Source organism: Nansenia antarctica (genome assembly GCF_963989245.1).
Source record: "Nansenia antarctica genome assembly, chromosome: 1".
Taxonomy (NCBI): Eukaryota; Metazoa; Chordata; class Actinopteri; order Argentiniformes; family Microstomatidae; genus Nansenia; species Nansenia antarctica.
This window is the reverse complement of record NC_137674.1, coordinates 95,887,597-95,905,664: the sequence shown is the minus strand read 5'-3', so window position 1 is coordinate 95,905,664 and position 18,068 is coordinate 95,887,597. Positions and strand designations below refer to the sequence as shown.

General features: G+C 42.8%; 2 protein-coding genes across 2 annotated transcripts; one reads left to right on the top strand and one right to left on the bottom strand.

Moving 5' to 3' along the window:
• Positions 1-651: 651 nt before the first annotated feature.
• Positions 652-1,416, top strand: LOC308154642 (uncharacterized protein; the record flags this gene model as incomplete). Its single annotated transcript, XM_080527817.1, has 1 exon — positions 652-1,416. The coding sequence occupies one exon, from the start codon at positions 652-654 to the stop codon at positions 1,414-1,416; it is 765 nt and encodes a 254-aa protein (XP_080383943.1).
• A 1,834-nt stretch (positions 1,417-3,250) lies between these two features.
• On the bottom strand, positions 3,251-17,370 carry tnni3k (TNNI3 interacting kinase; the record flags this gene model as incomplete). Its single annotated transcript, XM_080534468.1, has 25 exons — positions 3,251-3,324; positions 3,614-3,693; positions 5,022-5,191; positions 5,457-5,516; positions 7,718-7,827; positions 8,120-8,252; positions 8,510-8,562; positions 8,698-8,750; positions 9,215-9,319; positions 9,773-9,967; positions 11,403-11,460; positions 11,562-11,654; positions 11,932-11,988; positions 12,277-12,360; positions 12,768-12,917; positions 13,929-14,023; positions 14,267-14,371; positions 14,590-14,734; positions 15,162-15,300; positions 15,614-15,712; positions 15,977-16,087; positions 16,410-16,510; positions 16,653-16,738; positions 16,925-17,033; positions 17,331-17,370. 25 exons carry the CDS (start codon positions 17,368-17,370, stop codon positions 3,251-3,253), a joined length of 2,505 nt encoding a protein of 834 aa, XP_080390594.1.
• Between the last annotated feature and the right edge of the window lie 698 nt (positions 17,371-18,068).

The following is an 18,068-nucleotide window of genomic DNA, read 5'->3' as shown; positions in this document are numbered from 1 at the left end:
GTAGTTGACACTGAAGAGGGCAAAAGAGGAGAAGAGTCCACAGAAGAGGCTAGTAAGCCCTCTGAAGAAGGAGCCAGTGTTGTACTCAAATCCCATTCAGAAACACCACAGCTAACAGACAAAGTGGAAGATCTCCAAAATGAGAGTAGCGCATCTGGTAAAGAAGCTAATGAGGAACATGTTACTGTGAGCCATGATGTAACCCCAGAGACCTTGAAGAAAGAAGATAACAGAGATCTTGTTACCAACTGGGTGAACTTACACCAAGCCTCAAAATACTTTGAGACATTTGTTGAACCCTTAGATGACTTAAAGGTATCTTCTGACAATGCAGCCAATGAGTCTACTTCTGATTCTAAAGCAATAGAGTCAACACACATGACTGAGCAGTGTAGACCTGAAAGTCCTAATGGAACGACAGACCAGAACACTGATAATGACATCAATGTTGAGAATAAAGATACAGTGCTGAAAAAGGATGAGGATGACATCAATATAGAAAATGCAAATGTAGAGCTGAAAAAGGAAGACCCCATTTTAAGAGATGAAAACGAATCAGACAGTAATACCAAAGTGGAAGCCATCCAATCAGATCTCATAAACATACATTCTAGAGATGATGAACCCAGTGAAACTGAGCCAACGAAAGACATGCTGGAGATGAAGGAGGAGACTGAGGTCGCAGATTTTAAGACCGCTACCGAGACTGAACACAGTAGCAGAGAGGACACGGCCAGCCTAGCGAAGGAAGGACAGAGTTCTTCAGAGGAGCTCCGGGGAATGACAGAGACACCTGAGGATGACAAGGACAAAGATACAACAACACAGGGAGAAACTGATAAGCCAGACATTCCCAAACCTGATACTGAAAGCATAACAGACAGTAACATTTCAACCGTGGGTGTCAGACCAGAGAATACCGGTGGGAATCCGACAGCGACCGAGGAGACCAAAGACACGTCTGGGTTGGATGAGCAACAAACTGTTGAAGAGATAACCAATCTGCCGAAACCTTCCAAAACTGAAGATGAAACACAGGAGCCGTCTGAAGAGAGTCCAGAGCATCACTCAAAATCTGACCTTAATGACATGACGTCAAGAGAATCACAAGGCGAAGAAGAAACCGAAAATACTAAAGAAGCGAAGCATGAGAGCACAGAGGTTACAGAACTAACAGACCTTACAGCCACTTCTAAATCTGAGAATGGGAGCCAAGAAGACTCTCAAAGTTTACAGCTTCATTCCAAACAACTGGATGGAAGCAAGAGTGGGGACAAGAGAGAGCTGCAGATGATTGGTGGCAGCCACACACTCAGTAAAGAGCAGTTGAGCACTTTCTCTGTGGAAAAGTCTACGCTGTTTACTCGCACTTCATATCCACTGTTGACAACTGCAAAAACAGACAGTAGCTATTAGACTGCAGACGGGCACACAGGTAAATTCATTATTACATTTTCACTCAACTGTTGATCTGAAAAAACAATAGTAAAAGAAAATGTGTTGTTTTTAATGAAGTTTGCATCTACTATTTTCTACAGCACTTAAGACAACCAGATGACTGGATGATGGTCTGGAGGGACATTTAATTGTCATTTCCCCGAGTGACATTCTAATGTGATATGGCTTCAATACTTTGGACTGTATTCAGATCCTGCAGATATATTGCTTATTTTTTTAATCTTCAAGATTGTAGTAGACTCTAGCACAACTGTGAATAGATGTCAGAACTTTCAACGAGAATTGATGGGTTTCTGCTTATTACCAACAACGGTACTCTGATAGGAGTGTGTTTACATACATTTTGATTGCATATATTTTTTACAAAAGCATATATTTACCGATCCCCTTTCTTGGAGACACAAAATGAGACCTTGTTTGTGAAGGTATCAAGTACAGGAGCTATTACCAGGCCCCTGTAAAAAGATACCCTGCCACTCACACAGCACAAAAAATAAATAATTCAAACTCTTTGAGCCATCTGCAGGTCAGCTTGCCGCAAAGAAAGCTTAGGCCATGTCAGATGTTGATTAAACAAACAAACAACATATTTTACATACATTCCCCCCTATAGATGTGTAGTGACTCTGTAATTACAATAGTAACACTAAGTAACTAACACGATTGTACTACATAAGGTTTATTGGCAATGTGATGTTAAGTGTTGCCCAAACAAACACTACCACCACTGACTGACTTGCTGTAAAGCACAACGACACTTTCGCTTTGATCACAGAGAACTTATTGCATTGGTTTTGCACTGCAGTGAAAATGCTTTTGTGTCTTGATGTGTTTGAAAGAAATTATTCAGAGGTTTATTTATATAAGAGAATGTATATTTCCATAGTCATTATTTTCCATGAATGTCACAAATTGTATCCCTGCATAACTTGCAGAAAAGGGTTTAATTCTATTAATCTAAATGAAGACAATTGTCATTGTCGTAATTTGAAATGGAATTGACTCTGTAGACTACTTTACATGTGAATTCATCTTTATCTAAGAAAAGATCTTTAAAAGTGACATTTCAAAAAATGCCTGCACAATTCCACATGTAATATAACATTAAATTGTGAAATTTATGTAGGAATCAGTTTGTGTCAAAAATATTTTGCTGCTAACTCTACCTCTCAACTGAACATTCTTGGATAATCTTCCCCCAGTTGCCATTCATTCTGAATCCTGTATGTAGCTTGCTATTGTTAGGATTCTTCTAGTTTACATGTCATCTATTTCAAATTCTCTGAATGATTGTGTGATTCTTCCATTACATTGAAAATAAAAAACAAAAGTTTGAAGCATTCTAAGGTCGAAATATGTTTCCATTGAACATAAGGGGGTAATGCTATTACAAGTATGCAAACATGGGCATAAAGAATCTACCGCAGAACACATAATTTATTTATTTTATATATACGTATATATATATATATATATATATATATAGAGAGAGAGAGAGAGAGAGAGAGAGAGAGAGAGAGAGAGAGAGAGAGAGAGAGAGAGAGAGAGAGAGAGAGAGAGAAGACATTCTTACAAAGACATATGCAGGCACTATGAAATCCTCAAATTTACAAGATATAAAAAACACAAGAAATTCAAATAGTTCATTGATAGCTTCATAATAAACATACAGCTTATACATATGTCTAATGCTTTTATACACAAAATGGGCACTTAAGGCCGTAATAGTAATAGATAAAGTCTTAGTGAACTAATAGTGCATGAAGTAGATCCAAAGGAGCTGCCATCAGAATTAGTTGCTGTCTTCAAAACTGCCATTGCTGCTGGAGTGGAAGCGCATGGTGCTCATGGGGTCAGAGACATACCCTGAGAGAGAGAGAGAGAGAGAGAGAGAGAGAGAGAGAGAGAAAGAGAGAGAGATGAGAGAGAGAGAGAGAGAGAGATATGAGAGAGAAAGAGAGAGAGAGAGAAAGAGAGAGAGAGAGAGAGAGAGAGAGAGAGAGAGAGAGAGAAAGAGAAAGAGAGAGAGAGATGAGAGAGATGTGTCAAAGGTTGGATAACACTAAAGGTTGGGTAACACAAAAACACAAACAGGTGCTGATTTTAAACATTAAGCACTGTAATACAGGTCAACTTTAGAAAATTGAAGACAAACCATTTCGGTCAATTGGAGGAAACTGCATATTCTTCCTCATCTCGTCCAGTGATAGGCCTTCGGCAGAGCGCCGCTCCTCACTGAAAATACAACAATATATTGCTCAGTTGGTAGAGGATGGCACTAACAATGCTTAGATTGTGCGTTCGATTCCCGCTGGGACCATACATGTAAAAAAAGTTTTTAAAAATGCATGCACTCCCTGGTAAGTCGCTTTGGATAAAAGTGTCAGCCAAATGGCATATATTATATGCCATTGTATATATGTTATGACCAGTAATAAGACATAAGAGCATTATACTGTACATGACCAATAACTTCTTCTATACCACTTACTCTAATACTGTAATACGTACTCCAGGGGAGGCTGGTGGAGGTAGAAATGAGAGGATGGGCTCATTATAATGCATGGAATGGAATGGTATCAAGCATTCATTCCATCCCATCCATACAATGAGCCCATCCTCCGATTTCTACCTTTACCCGCTAACCTCCATTGCTGTACTCTCTGGACATTAATTCTAGAATCGGTGGCAAAAGGGACGGACATATTTGGTATTAGGATCCTTCCAAGAATGAAAGATAGATGAGGTTGAGTTCGACACACGCAGGCAGATAGAGTCCTCTCTCGTTGTCCTCTCCTGATCTAGTATGACCTGTGTGATGGCAACGTGACTGCCCCAGGACTAATAACTACACACTCTCACTTTCTCTGCAAGTGTATACAACATTTAGGATAGTTTTGATTAACTGCCAGGGAATTTCTGACAGCGAGACACCTAAGCAGTGGAGCACAGACCTCCACCTCCAATTACTGTATCCATAGGGACCGTTGCCAGGCTCACACACTCTTTCTCTCTCTCTCACACACACGCACGCGCACGCGCACGCGCACACGCACACACGCACACACACGCACACACACACACACACACACACACACACACACACACACACACACACACACACACACACACACACACACACACACCACTGGAGGTCTATGTCCTTAGTCAGAATGCCATGCATGTTTTATTACATTTTCTTTCCTTTGTTTCTTTGCCCCGTATCCAGGCAACGCCACTACTAACTGTTGCAGTAAAGTGTCTCAAGTGTTCTACATGTTACTAGTTTAACAATGGAGCGGGGCAAGTCCGCTATCGCTGCAACCAAACCCTGCCAAATCATTACAAGTCCAGACACGACGTCCCTGAGATTCCTAGCAGTATCAGCCTTGTACACTTCCTGGTAACATTTGGTCATAACCTAGTTTATTGCTCCCTTAGAGTATAAGAGGAACAGTCAACACACATTCCCGAAACATTCTCAGTGAAATCTACCTAAGCCAATCTCAGAGAGTAGTGGTGGTCTTTATGTAGGGTGATTGTGTTCTTCTAGGGTAGCCTACCTCTGTGTCCACACTGCGTAGGCACGGGCGTTGAGGGCGTACTCTAGCTCGAAGCGCGAGCGCAGAGCCGCCACCTGACTCCGGCCTGGTCCACCGCCGCTGGCCAAGCAGTTAGAGGAGGACGAGGGGGACAGAGACCCACTGCTGTTACTAGAGGCCGGGGACATCAGCTGTGTGACACAAACACACATGGACCCGAGCGCACACACACACACAAATAAATAAATAAATACACACAAATAAATACACAAACCACTTAAACTGCATTTTTATCAATATAATATAGGGATAGACAAGAAATGTATTGATTATTATCAGCTAGATTGAAAAGATATAATACTATAAGTCATCCACAGAAATGTCTCCCTCTGAAATGCATTTATCCTAGAAAGCTCTTGTTTTTTTGTAGATGGCCTGTAGGCAGAAGGTCCGTACCTCAACATTGCAGAGGCATTCCTCCAGATTGGAAACCACCTCAGAGAACTCAGGCCTATCCTAAATCAGAAAACGCAAAGCTCTAAACATTATCAATAGAACAAAGGCACACACACACACACACACACACACACACACACACACACACACACACACAGACATCTGTGTTCTCTCTCAGTCTGTTTGGTCAGTGTTCTCTACCCACGCATCAAGCGAAGGTGAACTCTGCTTCAAAAGCAGGCTTCAGATCTCCTCCCTCTCTGTAGAGAACAAACACCGAGCCGTAGCGGACTCAGTAATAAAGTAGATTCACTGTGGCCATGGTCTGTGCTGTTCTCACTAAACATACCCAGCAGGGACAGAAGAAGAAGAAAATTGCCCAAGTTGTGTCATATTAATAAAATATTGCTCATATTATCAACCAATATAATTCTTCTGCAGTCCTATGGATCTGTTTTAATTGAAATATTCATTCACGGCTCAAATGTTTCAAGTAGGGATATCAATGTCAAGGCGTTAACGCTCGCGATTAATCTGGAAGCTTTAACGCATTACAACGCATTACAACATCACACTGACATGCAGGGCAAACGCAGATAACACTGGAGAGGGGTTTCAAGATAAACTGGGTTGTAATAATGACGACAGTCGTTGGTTACATTCTTCATCAATTCTTAATTTTTCAATCAAAGTGACGAAGGGGCGGAATAAACAAAAATGTCACAACAAGATGGCGGCTACTTCACTGGAAATTAGAATATCTTCCACTACAGTTAATACACTATTTTGTATGAAAAAGAAAAAAACCACTTTCTAAACACGTTCTCGCAAGGTCCTCGCAAGCTACTCTGTTACTAGCATAGAAATGGCCACAAAGTTTGCATTCACACGAAGGGGAGTAATAATAATAATAATAATAATAATAATAATAATAATAATAATAACTTAAATGTATATAGCGTCTTTCACAAACCCAAGGTCGCTTTACAAGGGAATGTAGAAGAGTAGAAGAGAAGATCTCCAGTTTCAAGAGATAAACACATCAAAACTGTAACTATGGGGCCATGTCAACTTGGAGAAGGCCCTGAAGTAATTAGTGTACTGTACAATAGGTGGAATGGATCTGGGTGAAGCTCCACCACATTGGGACCACAAATGAAAACTGTGGGCCTTCACAGTTTCAGACCGGGCCACCTGGGCCCTAACAAGAGAGGGTAACCATGGGTGAACCATGGGCGGGGCTGCTGATAACAGCACAATGTCTCGGTCCAGAGAGACTAGAGGTTAACTGGCAACCTAGCCTGGTACAGTAAACAGGATGGCAGAAGTGGCATGGGAGAGAGAGAGAGGTAACTGCTCCAACCTGCCCTGCTATCTAATCACAGCGGTAATGAGGAGTAATAGGCAGGGCATGTCTAGTGGGTTGCTCACTGCCTGGCACCATCGGGAGGGCCATCGAGTTCATAAGTACATGTATTTTTGGAGTCATGCAACCACACAGCATCAGTGAATCAGGCTGTTCCAGTCATTGTGCCTCCTCCTCCACCTCCTTGTGCTATAGCAGTGATCCTCATTCTTGGTCCTGGAGAGCAGCAGTGCTGCAGGGTTTTTTCCTAGCTCAGCAGTGACACACCTGATTCAGCTAATCATGGTTTTGAAGATCAGTTGATTAGTTCAATCAGGTGTGACATCACTAGGCTAGGAGAAAACCCTGGGCGCTCTCCAGGACCAGGATTGAGTATCACTGTGCTGTAGCTTCTGACTCAGCATTCACCATATAGGCTGTTAACAACTCCGCAGATCTGCATTGCATGACAACATTCAGGAAATTAACTTGTCACAGATACTGAAGTAGGTTTTTACTTTATACTTAATCAATAGACTTCATTATGTTTTTAGAGGTAGATCAACTTTGAAATTAGTAGCTAGAATTTAGAATACATTTTGTATAGATTTTCTTCCCCCCACCCCAGTCTCCCTAAACTCCCCTTATTGGAGGACTTACAAATGATAAAATAATAATTACACTTCTACTTACTGTACAGCCATTTATCATTCCATGGTAAGGTACCTATAATATTAACACACATATACTGTACATATACACACATATAGACATTTATAATACACTACCTGTATTCGATTTATAAGTGGATCGATAAATCAATAGTTCATTCTAATTTTAGTTCTAATCGTCAGATACACTTTACACAGTAGGCCTGATTCATTAGAGACTAATTCCATGGGATGGCACCACTCACCTCTGGGCAGACATTCCAGCCTCTCATCAGTAGGGAAGAGATGGGTCTGGGGATGGAGTAGCCAATCGGAGGCCGGATGTGGTGGTAGGCCATGTCTGCTGCTGCTGCAGCTGTTATAAAGAGAGGGACAAACAATGACCATCGTGACAGATGTGGCTGATATACAATTCACAAACACACAGGGTGTCAGTGTGTGTGTGTGTGTGTGTGTGTGTGTGTGTGTGTGTGTGTGTGTGTGTGTGTGTGTGTGAGGAACAGTACCAGGTTTGAGGTGTGCGAAGGGAACCTCTCCCGTGAGGCTGATATACAATTCACAAACACACAGGGTGTCAGTGTGTGTGTGTGTGTGTGTGTGTGTGTGTGTGTGTGTGTGTGTGTGTGTGTGTGTGTGAGGAACAGTACCAGGTTTGAGGTGTGCGAAGGGGACCTCTCCCGTGAGCAGCTCCCACAGACACAGGGCATAGCTGAACATGTCGGCCTTGACCGTGTAGCGGGTACACTGAGTGAACACCTCAGGGGCCATCCAGCGCAGGTTCTAGCAGCATAACAGCATAACAGCCCAATTACCCAACGCAAAACACTTTACCTCGCAAGAACAACTGATTCCCCAGAACAGGGCTTTACCTGAGGGAGTGCAACACCCGCTTAACCACTAAACTGCAAGCTAAGCAGTCCCCAAGATGATGACACAGCACATATAGACACATTCTGCAGTTTGTCTCTCTGAGTCTCTTGCGAATACATTGCATTAGTAGTTCATGGTATAATCGTTAGTAAGCAGGCTGGACTTACCCCTGGCTGCTTGGTCATATTGTCCTCCTGCACAGATAGAAGAAACCTTGATTCTGAGGAGAGACACAAGGGTTTTTTATTTCCATAATGTTGTATTCTATGAGGAATCAACTCTAGGGAACAAGAGTATACTGTCTCGTTTGATGAAGTGCTTTACATGTCAATATCATGTATGAGTCGTGCCTTACCTCCGAAATCGGCCACCACAGCATGTCCGTCCTCGTAAAGTAGAATGTTGTGACTAAAAGAGACACATTTTACCATAAGCCGTATAACAGGATTTCAAGATAGTCCAATCATCTTACTATGCACATAAATATATATTACTGAGTCATGACTGTTTGACCTGACATGTGTATTACCATCACTAATTGTATGTATGAATGCATGGATGTGCATTCATACAAAATGTACATCAATAATTTCCTGTGACCCCAACAACTTGATTGTGGGCCATGCCAACACATAATAATGACATCCAAGTGTATTCTAATCGCCTAAGAAATGCTCTAATTGTTTGCATATGAACCCCCAAAACACTGCAATATCAGCTGAAGGTGCAATACACAATCAGTGTTTGTCTTCATACCAAATATTTGTATCATAATAAGTGCCCTCACGGCCGGGGTTCTGACCTCAGATATGAGAACTACTGTCATAGAGTAGCTACTGTACTGCAGCTATGCACTTCCAGGTATCACCCACCTGTTGAGATCCCTGTGGATAATGGGCTGTGTGAGGTTGTGCAGGTACTCCATGCCCTTGGCCACGTCGATGGCGATGATAAGCTTGGACTGCAGGTCGATGAGCCTGTCCATTTTACACATCATTAGAGGAGCAACAGCAACAGATCAATGACCCCGGCCAGCCTGCCAATCCCTGATACTACTTCATACAGATCGATGTGGCCCCCTCCATAGACTAAACTGCAGCTGGACGCAGAGTTCACACTTCACATAGATCAATGCAGAGCTGAGAGGTGGGAGAGACTGGTGTATGAGGGAACACTACAGAGGGAGGACAACTTTATAACATACATAAATCAAACAGACTGCAGTCATTTAGGGACTAGTCTATAATGGATGCCTTAATCAGGAAACAGGCATTTTGAGACACTGTGCCTGTCTTTCTGGTTTGATTGCCCCCTCTGTTTCAGCTGGATTGCTATAGTGTCTAATTTGTGCAGCCAATCGACAGCTCTACATGTGGATCTAATATGGGGGTCCATTACCAGGGTGCAGGGGAACAGGGTGAGTGACAGACCTCTTCTGCTCGTGCAGCAGGGAGAACAGGGACCCTCCAGACACATACTGGGTGACGATCGCAAACTGGCTGGGGTCGTCCAGACACGCGCCGACAAACTGGATGACGCAGGGGTGGTTGAGACGACACAGGATGGACACCTCTCGACAGAACATGTCCACATCTGACTTGGAGCAGAACGTGTTGGCACGATACCTGCAGAGGTGGAGAGGAGACAATTCCGTTAATTTCGTTATTTTCAAAATTAAGGGCAAATGAATTCACATTGAATTCACAAGTAAAAAAGTAAATAAATAATAAAATAAATGAAAAGTGGGTATTTTCATGACGTTGTTGTTTTTTTTATGTTCTTATTAAGGGCGGAGCTGGAATGCACAGCATGCTATATCGTTTGAGTGTTATGGAAATATGTCAAAAAGGGTCTCCTCCAGGTCTCTCAGAACCATTGATTGAGAAGCGCAGCATCTCCAATTGAAGGCAGGACATTATGTCTCAAAGCCATTGGCTAAGTGTGGGTGGGGCAGCATCCTTCCACTTGAGCAGAATCGCACGCCTGGCCAAGAGTGAAGCAAAGGTCACCATGCTGCACTCTGCAGAAGTCAGTCGAGGACCATCTTCATCAGTAGTACCAAATAAAGCTATCAAGAGATCTGGGTCTAGGTTCTGCTTTAAGATACCAGACAGGGTATGAAAGACATCCCTCCAGAACTCTTGTAGGCGAGGACGCAGCCAGTACATGTGAATAAGAGTAGCCTCGTTGTTTTTGCATTTGTCACAAGTGGGGGGTGAAATCAGGGTAGAAGCCAACTAGTTTGGCCTTAGACTATGAACCACCTTAAATTGCACTAGGCAGTGTCTTGCGCAGAGTGAGGATTTGTGTATTGATGTGAAGAGGCAGTCCCATTGGTCAGCCGATAGTGCCTGTCCCAAATTATGCTTCCAAGCCGCTTTCATCCTGTCTAGAGGTGGACACCTCAACATGGAGATGTTCCTGCACAATGTGGACAGTGCACCTTTGAGCAGTGGGTCAAGAATGGGTCAGGGGCGGCTGTGGCGCAGAGGTAGAGTCGCTGTCTAATGATCACAAGGTTGGCAGATCAGCGGTTCGAGCCCCGGCTGGCCACATGTCGAAGTGTCCTTGGGCAAGACACTGAACCCCAAAATGCTCCCAGTGAGCGGGCTGGCGCCTTGCATGGCAGCTTGCCGCCATTGGTGTGTGAATGTGTGTGTGAATGGGTGAATGAGAGGCCATTGTAAAGCGCTTTGAAGCAGCAAAAAAGGCGCTATATAAGTGCAGTCCAAGAGAGAGAAATGTATCAACGGGATTAAGGTCAGGCTTTTCAGGAAAGCACCATAAAATAGTTCACACATAGTGCCTGATCTGTAAGTATCACAAAACAAAATATTGGGGTAAATCGTATTTCTCAGACAACTGGTCAAAGGATATAAAACAGTCTTTAAACCATCTGATGCCTTTTCTGTGCCAGTCTTGAAAGACCTGAATTGTGTCGGGATGGGGCGAAAAAGATGGTTGGAAACGACAGGGCTCATTATTCCGTTAATTTCTGATGACCTATTTGACTGAGCTGTTTTAAGCAATGATGGCAATGTTAAACGCAATGTACTTTACCTTTTGATGGCAACAACCTTGTTCCGGCATTTGCCTCTGTAGACCTTCCCAAAGGAGCCTGTGTGTATAGAATATTTTCTTATTCAATATTTTTCAATGAACATAAAGTGTATTGTTGAGATGAAAAGAATATGAAAGGATTGCATCTGGTTGGAGTACCTGAGCCAATGATCTCATTGAACTCGAGCTCAGAGAGCTGAAGCTGGAAGTAGGATGGGAGACTGGCCCGGAGCAGAAGGACATCTGCCTTTTCTAAAGAGAGAATATCTGAATCTAGTTCATTGATCATATGAACTTTATGACTAAATACACTTGAAAACAAAAAAATAAAAAATAAAATAAAAGTGGTAACAAATGATCCATCATCACAAAAATATATAGAATACAAATACTATTTAAAAGCGGCAGGGGAATTGACCATTTAGGGAACACAGACAGTGAGTCACATAGCAACGGTAACCGAGTGTCAGGCAGCTGACAGTGATGTGAAGTGCTGGGACACAGCTTGTGCTTCACTCCACTTCACTACCTTTGGTCATGCTTTTGATCTTGCCCAGGGGAGACGGGACAGACACATAGGACCCATCTGAAAGGAACGACAGGAAAGCTACTGTCAGACGAGAAGATGTTGATGAAATGTCTGCTTCTTATTTTCTGTTGTTTTGCAATACATTTAACACTCTAGGGCCTAGGCGATGTGTCGCATTCATTACAACTAATGTAAATATTGTAATATATATGACACCCTCTCATTTGAATACTTATCTAAAGACAACGACATACAGTATAGCAATGGGTAGACCACACTAGTGATGGTGCCTTGATATTCGGGCTTGTAGTCAGACTACTCAGTTGACCACTATTCTCCACTCACCTCCTCCTGGCTGAGAGTACTCATTGCAGGGGGAGTCATCCGGGCGCTTGTAGTGTTTGAGTAGAGTGACAATGGCATCATGACCTATAAGGTATATGGACACAGGGTCCAACATACAAACATGTTTTGGCTTTGATTATAATAATAATAATAATAATAATAATAATAATAATAATAATAATACATTTTATTTATGGGCGCCTTTCAAGGCTCTCAAGGACACCTTACAAGACAGTTTAAAACCACATATCAAAACATTAAAATCAACAAAGCAAAATGAGATAAAAACAGCAAAATCAGATATAACAACAAACAAAATATTAAAAAATCAAAACATAAAGGTGTGTTTTAAGATTATCACTATCACAAAGACATCCGGGGCATTTTTTCCCATTAACATTAACGTGGGACCCGAACCCGATTAACAATCTGAAAAAGGCTGACCTTTCCACGTTTCAAATTAAGCCCCCCTGTCTGTCCACGCGACTCACCTTTCTCATAGGCCCACATGAGGCAGGTCTGCTCCTCCTTCTCCCCGCTGGATCTGCTGGGGTCGCAGGCCACCAGGTTCATGTCTGCCCCGTTATCCAGCAGGAACTGCACCAGACGGATGTGGCCATGGAAACAGGCACTGTGCAGACCTGCAGGGATAGAGTAATCAGGGTCAAAGGTCAATATCATAAGACTATACATACAGGAGATTCACCCAAACCAATCAGGATCATCTCCCATCCTGTTCTCCCATATTAGCCTCAGTGAGTTCTCTGGCCTTTCACACCGGCAAGGCTCTGTGCCGGTTCCGGTTCCCGAACCTAATTTTGAACCGGCCGGCACGTTCAGACCAAAAAATTAATTGGTTCGTAACCTGAAAAGTTGGTTCTCAGGTGGAACCAAAAATGTTTGAGTTTTTCCTTGCGAACCGTGATGTCGTCAGTGGGTGTGTCATATTCTAGGCTGTGAAGACGAGCAAGGAAGGAGACAAAATTTAATCTAAAATGTAATCTAAAAAAAAGCAGAAGATCAAAAGTTTCATCATTCTCTCTATCTTCCTCAGATGCTCAGTAAACACACACACACACACACGCACGAACACGAACTTCGTAACTTTTGCTGTCACTGTTTTTTTTCATACAAAATAGTGTATATAATAGATATCCTCATTTCCAGTGAAGTAGTCTCCATGTTGTTGTGACATTTTTGTTTATCCTGCCCCTTCATCACCCTCCGTTGATGACATTGACGCTTCTGCTTAAACTAGTATGAATGCGGGCTGGTTCACCAGAAACCACCAAGGTTCTGAGACTCCAGAACAGGAACCGGAACCAGCACGGAGCACACGGAGCACACGGAGCACACGGAGCACACGGAGCACACGGAGCACACGGAGCACACGGAGCACACGGAGCACACGGAGCCTTGCCAGTGTGAAAGGCCTATGTGAGTTTGTATGGGTAGAGGAGGCTGGTGGAGGAAGACATTGGAGAATGGGCTCATTGTAATATATGGAGCGGAATAAGGAAGTGTATCAAACATGTGTTTAATATGTGTGCAATACAATTCCCATCTTTTATTCCATGCATTATTACAATGAGCCTGTCTTCCAATTTCTCCTTCCACCAACCTCCCCTTTGGTGACAAGGAGTCTAAGCTACCTGTGTGTCCATCTCGCCCTTGATGGTTAATGCTCATGGCGTTCTGGCTGAGCAGGAAGTTCACCATCTCCATGGACTTTCCAAAGGTGCAGGCACTGTGGGAGGCACACACACACACACACACGCACGCACACACACACACACACACACACACACACACACACACACACACACACACACACACACACACACACACAACCTCAGAACAGTAGAGATTAAAGACTGGTTGGGTAGGGTTGCCAATAATAATAATAATAACCTTTATTTGTAGAGCTTTTTCCTGCAAATGTTGCAGCTTTACAATGGTAATAGTAGGGATGTAATAAGGTACCACATACCTGTGAAAGGCAGTCTCACTGAATATGTTTTCCTTGGTCAGACTATCTGTGCCTGAGTGCTGTACGATCTCCTTCACCGCGTCAAACTTGCCGTTGTAGCACGCCCTGTGGAGACAGAGCACAGCAGATGCATCGATAGCTGAGACAGACAAATAGAGATCATAGAGGCTCTTTTCCGCATTATACCTCTCTACTGTCCGTCACTCTGTTCTGTGCTCAGGGATGCGACCTTTTTGGTTGATAGTTATGTTATGAAAATAATATTTCGAAAATTGAAAATAATATTTTGAATGATGTCATATTAAGACATATAGTTTACTCACAAGTGCAGAGGTGTGTCACCGTAGATGTTGACAGAGTGTGCCTGCAGCTCAAAGTTTCCCTGGAGCAGGAAGCGCACCACCTCCTGATGGCCGAAGCGGGCACAGAAGTGGAGCGGAACGTGATCCTCATTGTCCTGGGCGTTCACTGTCGGTTTGTTCGATTTTAAATCAGGTCAGTCAAACCACAGAGATACAACAGTTCTATATCTATGTCTAGATACAACAGTTCTATATCCAGGAACACCCATTAAACCATAATCTCTTATCCACCATCCATCACCTATGGGCCTGTTAAAACGTCAAATCGTAACAATCATGGAGAGAACCATTAATCAACTGCTTCTTTGTGTGACCTGTATCTGATTTGAAATACTGTATATTATTTTTTACTTGAGATGAGTTGAGAATAATTACGAAATGACATTCAAGCCCAAATGATCACATGCTTTCCAGTGAAGCAATGTAGACCTTCTCTCCCAGAAACAAGGATTTTGTTGTATTGAACATGATACCGGCAAGGAATTTATTTTAGATAGTTATGTCATGTCCACTCTCCCAGCTCTAACACTCACCATCAGTCTTGGTCCCCTCCCCTGTCAGCAGTTTGACAATGCTAAGGAAGCCCTTGGCTGCTGCCAGGTGTAACGGCCGGTCCCCCACCTCCCCACTCACGTTCACATCTGCCCCAAACTTCAGCAGCAGCTTAGACACCTGGAAGAGAGAAATAGTCCCCCAACCTTTACATGTGAAACACCTCCAGTACCTGGAAAACTGCCACTTTGATCATTATCATCATGAATCATTCCAGAGAAGAAAACATGTACATGCATGCTTATCAAACTATTAAGGTGGGACTAGAAGAGAAAAACATGGAATACATGGACAAGAGCTGATAATACATTCTGTATATCCCTGATGACAAGAAGAGGGGATAGAGTGGCTTAAAGATATGTCCATATTCCTTGTAAGTGGGATATTGAACAGAGGCATATGGATAGAACTATACTGTCCAAGCCTTAGTTACCTGCTCATGGCCGTAGTAAGCAGCAATATGCAGCGGAGTGAAGAACACAGCATCCTGGACGTTGACATAGGCTCCATGCTGGAGAAGTATATCCACTGTCTACATAGTAACAAAATAACATATTACATAATAAGTCCTATTTAGGATGATTGTGATGTATAGTTGTTTCACTTACCTTACAAATGTATTGTATGCCGCTCTGGATAAGAGTGTCTGTTAAATGACTAAAATATAAAAGTTGATGCAATAATACACACACCCCAAAACATCCATTGCTGCTAATGTCTGCAGAGCAGTAAAAATGACATACATCAATAGTATAAAAGGTACTGTCTGAGTGTTATAACCAGGGGTAGTGCCCACCTCATGGTGCCCAGCGACAGTGGCGATGTGAAGGGCAGTGAGGGCACCATAACCAACCTGCTGGATGTCTGCTCCGCCGTGGAGCAGGGCAGTCACCAGCTCTGCATTTTCCTGAGGGACAAAAAACAAATAAGAGGACACGCACGCACACGCACACGCACGCACACACACACACACACACACACACACACACACACACACACACACACACACACACACACATAACAAGACCCATTGGCTTTGCTGATGTAACTTGCACTCCACCATGTGGCAATACTGGGGATATATTAATTGTGAAGCTACACTGTCTATAGAATTGCAGAACTATCATCCAACACAATAAACAGTTATAGAAATAAAGCCACGCTAAAGCCAGACATTGTGTTTTGTATGAGAATTATTTTACAGTTCTGAGGGTGACAGATCCTACTACCTTATAGGCAGCGAGGTGGAGAGCAGTGAATCCGTTCCTGGTCAGCCTGGATGGACGCAGGCCTTTCAGCACTAATAAGGTCCGGATGTGAGCTTTGTTTCCTGGCCACAAAGATAGACAGTACTGTAACACATCTCCAATTTAATGTCATGTAATAATGGACTTGAAGTCAAGAGGGCAGCACTGTTAAACAACAGTAATGTTTTGGTAAGAGGTTATTAATAGAAGCCTAGTCGTACATACCTCCACATATACAGCAGAGATGTAGCAATGACAGCCCAGTCTCTGTCCGGTAATTCAAGTTCACCTTCTGGAAAGCTTCATCAGAGCTGAGCCATACAAAAAAACATGATTCAGTGCAATACACTGATAAACCATACGTAGTCAAGATTACTACTGACTACTGCTTCCAAAATTCCTGTGCTGTTACAATGTTGTTAATGTTAATGTTATGAGTTCTGAAAAGAAAACACATATTTAATGTATACATTGTAATCATAAGAAGCTTCTCTCACCTGAAAACGTGTTTGAGCTCCGTGAGCTCGCTCTCTTTGATGCGTAGGTCATCCTCCAGTCTCTCGATGATCACAGAGTAAGACTCGCTCACCTTCTTCTTCCACTCATCTTCACAGGCAGCATCGTGAGGGTGTGTTAGCCATGACAACATTAGCATGGAATCAATCACAAACAAAAGTCCAACATATTATAACATGAGATGTTGTAGAAAAGCTATAACACTTCTATCAAAGTCATTTAAGTGGATTTTGTTTACAACACTTATATTTATATCACTCAATAGTAAAACACAGAAAAGGTTAATACTCCAACTCTAATGGACTTTCATTCTTCAAAGCAAAGCCTTAACAAGCTTCAAGATTCTCTCAGTACAGACACAAACACACAAAGACAGCTTGCCATTACCTGTACATGTTTGAGTGGGTCTTGATTTATAATTTCCCATCGAACCCTTTCCTTTTCCTACTTTATGCGTTGTGTTATTTGATGCACCAGAGGAGTGAAGCGGTAACACAACCCCTCTGCCTGTCACGTTACTGCAGGGCCAGATAAAGGGGGATCATGGCTGAAGGCTAAAAATAAACATGTCTGAGGAGAATGTGACAACTATAACAACTGATCTCTCGTGTGTGTGTGTGTGTGTGTGTGTGTGTGTGTGGGGGGGGGGGGCAGAGGGGGGGTTCTCAATACCCTTCTGCTCTATTTATACAGCAGGTGGCCAACACCTTGAGTTGCACTGCCCTGCCAAAATATTCAGTCAGTCAAACTTCCATGTAGTCATCAAACTATCTTTTTAGCTTGAATGAATCCAATCAATGGTGTCAACATTTGTGAAGGCATGTGAATACATGTATTCATGTCCACGTTCTCAGTTTGATGTTACAGTAATTCAGTGGTACAGTGGACTTATGGTGAAGGGAGAAGGGTAGCTCATTACTTAGTCTAATCCCATGGCTTCATCTAACCATGCTGCTACCAGGTGACGTAACTGTCTTTGTGGTGGATATCTAACATTCTCCCTGGTAAAAATACCAGGACTGGTATGCCATTACTTCTGCATAACTCTACAGAGCGCTCTCCTTCCCCCCGTGTATCCAAAAATACTGAAAGCTTAGTACCAATGGAATGCAGAGCTGATCGGTG